We start from the raw sequence: 10,050 nt of genomic DNA, 5'->3' as shown, positions 1-10,050 counted from the left end.
GTCTTAGTTTGACATTTAGATAAGCCACCCTCAAATAAATAGAATGTCATAGGGTACTTGAATTTCTTTAATTCTAGGGAGCCAAGAAAACAACTCCCATGTAGTATCTACCTGTTCAAAACAAGACCTACTTGGATGTTAACTAGACTTGCTGTGGTGATTATTTTGCACTATATACAAATATCAAATCCTTATGTTGTACACCTGAAACTAATGTAACGTTATATGTCAATTATACCTCAATAAACAAAAGAAAAGACTCTAGCAAAATCTCAGATGATCTGGGAAAAGGTGGCCTTTCCACTACTTTCCTAAGGCCAGTAAGGCCTCCTTTTTCTACTCAAAGTAGAGGACCTGGGAGGATTGGTCTCTGCTTAACGTGGACTCATTTGCATAGCATTCTAGAAGCTTCCACGTCTTTTGCTTTATTGCTGCCCCTGCAGACAAACAGGTGGACCATTTTTAATTTAAGGCCTTCACTGAGCTCCTTAGGGGAAACAGGGAGGAAAGAACATGATTACTAAGCTTCTGGTCTAAGTGGCTGATCTGTAGTTCCAGACTGTTCAGCTGAGTCAGTGATGCAGAACCATCTTTTTCCCCAGCCCCCTTTCCTCCTTAATTAGCAGTGCTAAAGGGTGCAGGCCTTCAACAATAGAAGTCAAATAGCCCCTCTGGGAGGTACTCCATCAAAATTTGCATTTCTAAGACGCTTCTAGGGGGATTGACTAAAATTCATCTTCCTCTTCTAGAGGCTGGCAGTAATTGCAGAACTGCAGGATAAAACGTTAAAATGTTGGTGAAAAATTAAGAATCGCTTGCAAGATGTAAAACTCGGGGCTATGAAAATTTAAGACTGCCCTCCAATCTATTCACCTTCTTAGATGTTACCATGGAAATTTGTTTAAAGTCCCACCAAAACGAGTTTTGGTTAAGTTTCAGAAATACCAGGCATTATTTTAACCCAGAAGAAAGAGAGACAACCCCACAGTTTGCAAGATGAAAGCTCAAGGATTAAATTCGCCACTTGCTTCATTCAATACTTCAATCATTTTATCTGTCAACACCTTAGGTAAGAAAAACTCAGCAACTGTGTGTAAAATTACTGAGTTAAATGGGGGTACTGGACTCCGAGAAGACTAACTAGGAGGCAAACCCTACCGTAGATCGTGTTTCCACGGTAGGTTTATCGACTCCTTCAGAAGTCTAGCTTAGTCTTTTTGAATGCTGGGCACAACATATGTCGATAAAGAGTATGGGTGATTTAAATAGTTCTTAAGTTGTGAAACCAACTTTACCTTAGAGCGGCGGACAATTTTATCAGTCCATACTCTTTTTCCAAGCCAGCAGCCAGGGCAAGAGTCCTTTTCACTTGGCGCAATTACAGGGAAAACCCAGAAATACTTAAAAAAAAATATACATGCCAAAGAACTGGAGTTTAGTTACTAGGGTGGGGCTGTGTAAAGCTTTGGTGACTCATTAAAGGAAGTTGGCGACCTCGGGTCTTGGCACTGAAAGAACGCAGAAGAAACAAAAGTTGGGGGTAGGCGGAGGGTCGCGAGCACACTTTTATGTTTGATTGGCGGAACCACTCAGACTTTTCTTTATGGCGTCACCGGGTACCTGCCTGTAGAAAGGCCCCGTCCGCGTGACGTCACGTCTCACTGACCAATGAAAAGCCCCAGTCTGCGGGCCCCGAGGAGGGTTGTGGGCCCTTTTTTGTGAATGAAGCTCCACGGAACAGCCCTCCTGGGGTCCCCGGGAACCGCGGCCCGCTGTGCTCCCGCGCCTCAGCAGCAGCGTCCGCGGCCGCGGTGGGCGCGCGCGGTTACCCCGGGCAGCCCCAGCCGCCGGCGGCAGCACCGTCGCCTCAGCCGCGCCAGCGGGCTGCGGGCACCTGGGGGCGGGCTGGGGGGCGCCGGCGGCGGCAGGAGGCGCTGTAGCCAGGGCTGCGGCGCGGGTCCCGCGGCGGCCGCAGGAGGGAGCGGGGCAGGCGCGGTGGGCCCGGCCCCTTCTCCGCCTCCTGCGCGGCCGCCTCCCGCCGGGCTCGACCGGCGCCCGCCGTCCCTGCAGCGCCGCTCCGCGCCCGCCGCCCCGAGCGCCCGCGCGCGGGGCTGGCGGGGGCCTCGGCGGGCGAGCGGACGCTCGGGGCCATGGTCGTGGTCCCCTGACGGGCCGCGGCCGCCTCCATGAAGCGGAAGAGCGAGCGGCGGCCGAGCTGGGCCGCCGCGCCCCCCTGCTCGCGGCGTTGCTCGGCGTCCTCGCATGGAGTGAAGAAGAGCCGCAGCTCCACGTCGCAGGAACTGCACCGCTTGGACCAGCAGGACGACCTGTACCTGGACATCACCGGTGAGCCGGCGAGCGAGCGCGTGGCGGGGCGCCCCAGACACGCGGCACCCCGCGCGGGGGTCTTAGCCCACCCACCCAGTCTGTGGAGGCGCCTCCCGGGGCCCGACTGACGTGCCTCCACCCCCACTCCCATAAAAGCCCTGTCGACCACACCCCCTTCAGCAGCCGGGCTCCTTGGGAGCGCCCCCCTACCCGACTTTCCATCTGCGTGTGTTGCGAGCTGTAACTTTATCCGTTTTGCACTCCTACCCCAGCGAGATGGGCCGAGGGTCACCTTTCTAAATTGCTGGCGTCAGCTCGGCGCCTCGGGCTTTTTCTAAGTTCGGGTTGATAGCACCTCCCGGGGCTGCAAGCTCGGTTGGCCCTCCCAGGAGTCTGAACCTCTGAATCACCCCAGAGGATTCCCCGAGCGCGCGGAACGCGCCGGCACGGGAGCAGCTGCCTTGTTTGCTTGGCGTTCGCCCAACCTCGGCTGCTCTGGAAGAAATGGAGTCCCGCCTCGTGCGGCGTTCCCACGTCCGCGCTCGGGTCCGCATGGCCCGCGCCCCCTCCCTGGCGTGCACGCGAGCACTCACGGCCCTCCTGGGGCTAGCTCCCCTCTCGTGCCTCTACTAGCATTGTGTCACGTTGAAGGCTTGGGAGCCGAATGCCCAGAGTTGTCACTTGAGAAATCGCAGCCAGCCAGAGGAGGTAGAAAAGCAGACCTTTCGTAGCTGTTTTATTATTAGTGCTGATGCTACAATTCTTGAAGACTAATACATCCAATTTGGTAGCTGTTGGGTTTGCCAGGATTGACACTAAAGCGTGTGAAGGCATCACATGTGATGATGTATGTGCAAAACGCTTTGTAAACAGCATAGCGGTCTACAATTTTGAGGCAGTTTGCAGTCTGTTTTCTGTGGCGCGGAATGTGTAAGGCTTGGCATGTGGAATTTTTAAAAAACTGTTTCCCGCCCTGAGTCTTTGATAAACCAGGTGAGCCGGACAGGGCAGAATATTAATTTAGAAAGTGTTCAGACAAACATAAATTTAGTAGACATTGATTTCTAGATTGATGGACAGTTGTAAACTGAAGGTCCGTTTTAAACAAAGCTGCGAGTACAGGGGAAGGTTTCTCGGCGCCTGATCGGTGGCCTTTGGAAACCATGGCGGGAGGAGCAAGGGGTCGCCTTAAGCTCTGTCCCCGGCTGACACCTGCCCGGGTCCACCGTAGCATGTAGCACTGTTGGAGGTGAAGCCAGTTTGCTGAGGCTGAAACCAGGTCCCACCTGGCTGTACACTCCCCGAGAGATAGCCCCGCCGAGGAGGGCTAGGGGTGGGGGAAAACACCACATATTCCTTGTGCCTTTGTTATTTATTTATACCTCTTCAAAGGAACTTTGCTTAATAGCATTTAATTTTAGGGCAAGTAACGCACTCTTCATTCTGAAGGTGCTCAGGAGTTTCTAGTGAAAAGCTGGTTGCAGCCACCGGCTCTTGTTCCCCAGAGGCAACGGCAGTTCCTAGTTTCCTGTGAATCCTTCCAGAAATAGACTATGCGTGCATACACCTATATATTCTTAATCAGACACAAGCGTGATAGCATACATATTGTTTTGCAGTTTTTTCTTTACAGTATTTCTTAGCAGAACAATTATTCTGTACATGCAAACCTGCATTTGATTTTAATTACTGCCAAAGTAGACCAAGTTTTAAAAAATAAAGCCATAAAGTATATGTAGATTTAAAAATATATCTCTTCAAAGATTTTATTTTTTAAAAGTAATCTCTACACCCAAAATGGAGCCGGAACTCACATCCCCCAGTTCAAGAGTCTTGTGCTGTATCCTCTGAGCCAGCCAGGTGCCCCTAAGAGTGTGTGTGTGTGTGTGTGTGTGTGTGTGTGTGTGTGTACACACACACATAGATATTTATATGTTTTAGTTGTTTAGACAGCTCATTTTATTTATTGTATTTTTTAAAATGTTTATTCTTGAGGGAGAGAGAGAGACAGAGTGTAAGCGGGGGAGGGGCAGAGAGAGAGACAGAGACAGAGACAGAATCTGAAGCAGGTTCCAGGCCCTGAACTGTCAGCACAGAGCTGGACACAGGGCTTGAACCCAGGAACTGAGAGATCATGACCTGAGCTGAAGTCTGACGCTCAGCTGACTGAGCCACCCAGGCACCCTTAGACAGCTCCTTACTGATAAATATTTAAGGTTGTCTCCATCAAAAAGAAGTTTTTGACAGTAAAGTCGTTGGAGTAACTCTTATTCCTCCTTCGTGGCTGGCTTTCCTGAGCACAGTGATTGAACTTCAGAAAATATTGCCAGGCTGAATATTGAGGAAAGAGTTGGTGCATTGTATAATATCAAAATGCTGTTATTTAGGTTGCAAGCCCAGATAATGAAAGGATCCTGCTTAAGTGTAAGGGCAGCAAGGGAGTCAAGTTTGCCTGGAATTTTTCCAGGTGTCCCTTAGTGACAGTCTTGGCTTCCTGGAAGAATGATACTGAATCAGTCTGTTTCAGGGTGATGGACAAGACAAATTAAAGTAACTTTGGATGCATGGTGCAGATTACTTTACACTGGGTTTGGAGGGAAGGCTTGAGCCTAAGTGGCAACCTGGTCCCATCCTCCCCAAGTTGTTTTTTCCTCATTGTTTCCTTAACATTTTTCAAGTTGAATGTTACCAAAAGAGATATATAAATATAGTTGGTCTCCCCAGTAATATTTTCTTTTTCTATGCACATTTAAGTTTCTACAAACTGTGCCATATCAACCAGAACAGTCCTTTTTTTAATGGCTGTATGGTATTGCATTGTATGGCTGAATTGTGATTTATATAATGTTTACAATCATTTTTTTGGAAGGTTTTCAGTTTCTGCAAATGGCAGCAGTAAAATCAGTGTATTTGTCTATCTATGTGTGTGACTGTATCTGCAAAATAAAGGAGAAGTGAAGAGACCAAGCCAAAATATATATAGTTTTATCTATTCATTGGTGGACTTTTTTGTGATTATGAATAATGCTGCTATGAACATTAATGTACAAGTTTTTGCGTGGACGTTTTCAGTTCCTTTGCCTATATACAGGTAGGAGTGGAGGTGCTGGGTTGCATGGTAACGCCATGTTTAACCTTTTGAGGAACTGCCAGACTTTTTCCCAGTGCTACTGTACCACTAGCATTTCCCACCAGCATTGTACCAGTTCTTCCACATCCTAGCCAACACTTGTTATAGGATTATGAAGTTCTTTCCCAGTGGGATTGGTTTGTAAAAATTAATGCACATTATCACTTCTGCCCACTCTGCCCTTCAATACATTATTTTTTTTACTTTAGTGCCTTGTTAGTTTTATTGTGACTTATTATCTGTTAAGTCAAATTCCCATAGATTAATGCCTATTATTGTTCTGTAGTCCTTTGTTATATGGTCACTACTTATTTATGTATGTATGTATGTATGTATGTATGTATGTATGTCTAGCCAGCCACTTGGCTACACTGGGCATTTCCTAGGAGTAGACTGATGGTTTTATTCCCACATGGACCCCATCCACCTCTCACCATTCACTCAGTTCTTGCCATTTGCAGTGATGTGGATTTTTACATGAGCTGTATTCCTGGTGCGGTTCCATGCATCATATTAAAAAAAAGATCAGGGGCGCCTGGGTGGCTCGGTCGGTTAAGTGTCTGACTTCGGCTCAGGTCATGATCTCACAGTCTGTGAGTTCGAGCCCCGCGTCGGGCTCTGTGCTGACAGCTCAGAGCCTGGAGCCTGTTTCAGATTCTGTGTCTCCCTCTCTCTGACCCTCCCCTGTTCATGCTCTCTCTCTGTGTCAAAAATAAATAAACGTTAAAAAAAAAAAATTTAAAAAAAAAATCATAAAAACTGTAAATTGTATACATTAACACAAAAGAGATACTGAGTAAAGATCTAATCAGAATGAATTGTTATCAGTTAAGGAAGCTGGGGAAGAAGGGAAGAGAGGAGAGTTTTTGGTTGGGTTTGGAATTAGAATCTCTCAAGATGGGAAAAATACCAAATGAAAAATGTTGGACATGGGTTTTTGATTTTCCGATGAACCTAACAGTCAGAAGTCTGAATCTTTTTGATCTCTATATTCCTATCTCTTTTTTTTTTTTTTTTCAACGTTTTTATTTATTTTTGGGACAGAGAGAGACAGAGCATGAACGGGCGAGGGGCAGAGAGAGAGGGAGACACAGAATCGGAAACAGGCTCCAGGCTCCGAGCCATCAGCCCAGAGCCTGACGCGGGGCTCGAACTCACGGGCCGCGAGATCGTGACCTGGCTGAAGTCGGACGCTTAACCGACTGCGCCACCCAGGCGCCCCTCTATATTCCTATCTCTTAAATAGGACCATAAATGACAGTGCACATTCTCCTTTCCTCTTTGTTAATATAGGAAAAAATATTAAAGACTATGAAACTACTGTATTATCTCTATGTTTGATAATTTATAGGATTTAATAGTATAGAATTTCGATTTACTTTATTTTTTTATTTTTTAAACTTCTGACTGGTAAAAATGATTGGCAATAACTTAGCTAAAAACGATTCTTGGAGGTTTGTCTTAAAATAAATTTTGTTTTTAATGTCTGCCGTGATAGTCTACCTTTTTAAGAGTCTATAACAGTAAATAATTTTATTGGAGAAGCTCTGGTCGAGGTCAGGATTGTCATTTAAAAGCACCGATTATCGTGTATCAGATACTCATCAAATTACAGATGCAGCACTGCCTTTACCCTGCTTCTTTTCTTTTTAGGATTTAAAAAATTCACACTAGACATTGGGCAGGGAAAATTTATTCATTAATTCAAGAAGTGTTGAATGCTTACTATGTAAAATAGTCTTGCATATTCATTGTTTGCAATGATAGAAGTATATATTTCTTGATTAAAAAAATAATGCTGTTACCTGGGGCACTGATTCAAGGAGGAAATAAATTCATTTTTCTTCAAGACTGATGTAGTAGATTATTGAGTTTCAGTAATTGAAGCTCATCAGAGTATGTAGTGTTCATTTTTCTTCTTATGCCTTATTTCTATACTTTGAAATTTGTGCATGAGCTAATTTTTTTTTCTTGATTTATGTGCTTGTTTATATCTTCAGCATCTTTACTTCTGATGGTGTCATGTTAGTTATCTGCTTTAAATTTAATTCCTTAGGCAGTGGGGCACTACACACAAAAACTTAACCCAGTTTCATTGTTACTGCTTCAATGGACATAATGGTTGGGCATAGAGATGAAGGGAAAGGGGAATAACTAGGTGACAGAGGCGGTACTGATGCCAGGAGTTGCCAGTCAGTGCAAACTGTAACTTCTTTAAATGGGAATGGATTTCCCCAATTCCTGTTGCGGAGAGCTGGAATGAAACTGCACTGTGGATTTTTAGAATGGAAGGAAGGCACTGAGTACATAGCAATGACATATCTTGAAGTTTCTGAGATAGTCTCTGGGGATCTCTGAATTGATAGGACAGGTGTTTTGTTATTTGAAAGAATTTCAAGAGATCATCTTGAAATACCACAACTGTCCAATTTTGGGAGGTTTTCAGTTTCTGCTGAAACTAAGAAGCTAAGACCGGAGATAAGTAATTTTGGCCAAATTTATGCAGTTTCTTTTTGGGAAAGCCATACTACCTGCCTTTTATTTTTTCTAGCAGATAAAGCTATTTCAGCAGTTATGTACATAAATTTGTTCAACATGTACTATTTAGTCCTGTGCTGCATGGGTTAGTAGGTGATATCATAGTAGATGTTCCATGAGGAATATCTGTGAAGTTGAATTTAGATAATTACCTAGTGAATTTGGAAATAGGAGTAAACTACATACACAATTCAGGTCCTCCTGTTTTTCAAATCGGCTGTCATCACAGCTCAGATTTTCTAGGTATTTCATTCATTCAACCAAATGTATAATGAATACCTACTCTGCCAGGCTTTGTTTTTTTGGTTTCCTTTTGCTTCTCAAGAGCTAAAAATAGGTTACTGCGGAAGATAATCCCTGCTCTCATGGAGTTTGTTTTCTGTGCTAATTGAGAAAATAAAACTTGGAGGGTCTGAGGAATAACTAGTATAGAGAGGAACCGTATCGTGGTTGAAATTTGGGGGGAAGGAAAACTTTGTTCATAGAGTTTTTGAAGAGCTAATTGTAGTGGTTAGGCATGAGGACACCAGAGAAAGCTAGTTAGTGTCTGCCCTCACCGAGACTGAACACAGCTGGATTATTAATAACGTTTCGGAGCCTCTATTCTCTTCTGTTTGAAAATAAAAAGTGCAGTGTTGTTGGGAGGGTGAACTGAAGCAGATGCATGTGAAGTGCCTGACTTGGTGCCTCCTTGACAGCCAGGGATCCCTAAATGGTCTCTGGTATTACAAGTGTGCCAGCAGTGGGCCAGGGATACTAAGGGCAGACAGTCATCGCGGTTGGAAGGGTTTCAAACTCAGAAGCAAACATTTCCTCCATACGTGTGCATGTACAAAAGGTTCAGTGAATCAGCACAGTGAAAATGCAGTGTGTTCCTTTCTCTGCTTCTGAGAATGATCTTCAGGGCAGAAGCGCTCCAGATGAGGCTGGCTCAGAATTTGTCAGAGCAGTGGAGATTTGGCGCTGTGATGACAAGCTTTTCTGTCTTGGGAAAAACGTTATGGTTTCTCTTTAAAGATTCCTTGTGAGAGGAAGAATAAACTAAAGCTGTTTCTTCCTTTTTGAGGCTATTGTTATGTATTTTTATTACACTGAAGAGTTTGTATATTGCATTATATTAAATTGCAGCTAAGCTCATTGGGGAATGTCTTTGTAACGATGAAAAGGCCTCATGGGAGAGCCTCAGGTAGGTTATAGAAAATCAAATATATTAAATTCTTTACTGATAGAATATAAACTTTTCACAGTGGTTAATTTAAAGCATGACTGTGGCCTAGAGCATCGTTCTAAAAGAGGATTTCACAGATCCAAAAGATTTGATCCTGGTGGCGCATATTACAGGCAGACAGGACTTTGTTGTTGTTATTTTGAGTGAAACAAAATTGTTTTCAGTGGGCTTTTCCATGCTCAATTTGTGACATGGAGACCCGATTTATTTGGAAGGGGTGGGAGGTAGAATAAATAAGAAATTCTATCTGTACGTCTTTTAACCACACTGGGAACAAAATAATTTTAGTAGCCAGTATTTTATTTTCCTTTCTGTCCTAGCTACAGAGTAATCTGAGTAAGCCCTTTACTCAAGTACTTCACGTTAAGAGTACTTTTACATAATTATCTGTAAGTTGAATGAAAAGCATGTATAGACTGGTTTATCTGAACATTTCAAAAACTGTTCCTCACTTAGGACAGGCACCTTTATGAGTGAGGTAAGTAGGTGCAGGGGTTGTGGGCAAAAAGTGGAGAGATTAATATAGAGACACAAACTGGTTCGGCAGGAGCTAACCAATCTTCAAATATTGTTTCTTTACATTATTTGTTTTTTAACTTCTGAGGTTAGTCATTTAATTTCTAGAAGTGCTGATCTACCATAATAGACAGGGATTACCTTAGAAAACATTTCCAAAACAAAATTGATTTTAATTTCCTAAATACAAGGATATTTAACTGGAATGTGTGCGTCTCATCTGGATTCTCTAGTTTATATGAAAGTTTTACGCCCTTCTCTCTCTTTCTCTTTTTTTCTTTAGCTTTTCATGGATACTGCTCCAACAAAG

General features: G+C 44.1%; 1 protein-coding gene across 5 annotated transcripts in view; it reads left to right on the top strand.

The window, feature by feature from the left end:
* Positions 1 to 2,020: 2,020 nt before the first annotated feature.
* The window catches only part of CDC14B (cell division cycle 14B), a 105,730-nt gene continuing 97,700 nt past the window's right edge, over positions 2,021 to 10,050 (top strand). For 4 of the 5 annotated variants that reach the window (XM_043566754.1, XM_043566749.1, XM_043566747.1 and 1 more), the window contains exon 1: positions 2,063 to 2,346. In XM_043566754.1, the coding sequence (XP_043422689.1) occupies positions 2,187 to 2,346 (160 nt within the window). In that variant the 5' untranslated portion in view covers positions 2,063 to 2,186. Of the gene's footprint in view, positions 2,347 to 10,050 lie in introns of all 5 variants that reach the window. The other variant, XM_043566750.1, reaches the window with a different exon arrangement.

Source organism: Prionailurus bengalensis, chromosome D4 (assembly GCF_016509475.1).
Source record: "Prionailurus bengalensis isolate Pbe53 chromosome D4, Fcat_Pben_1.1_paternal_pri, whole genome shotgun sequence".
NCBI lineage: Eukaryota > Metazoa > Chordata > Mammalia > Carnivora > Felidae > Prionailurus > Prionailurus bengalensis.
Note: the sequence above shows the minus strand (reverse complement) of the source record. Positions and strands in the feature narration are given on the sequence as shown.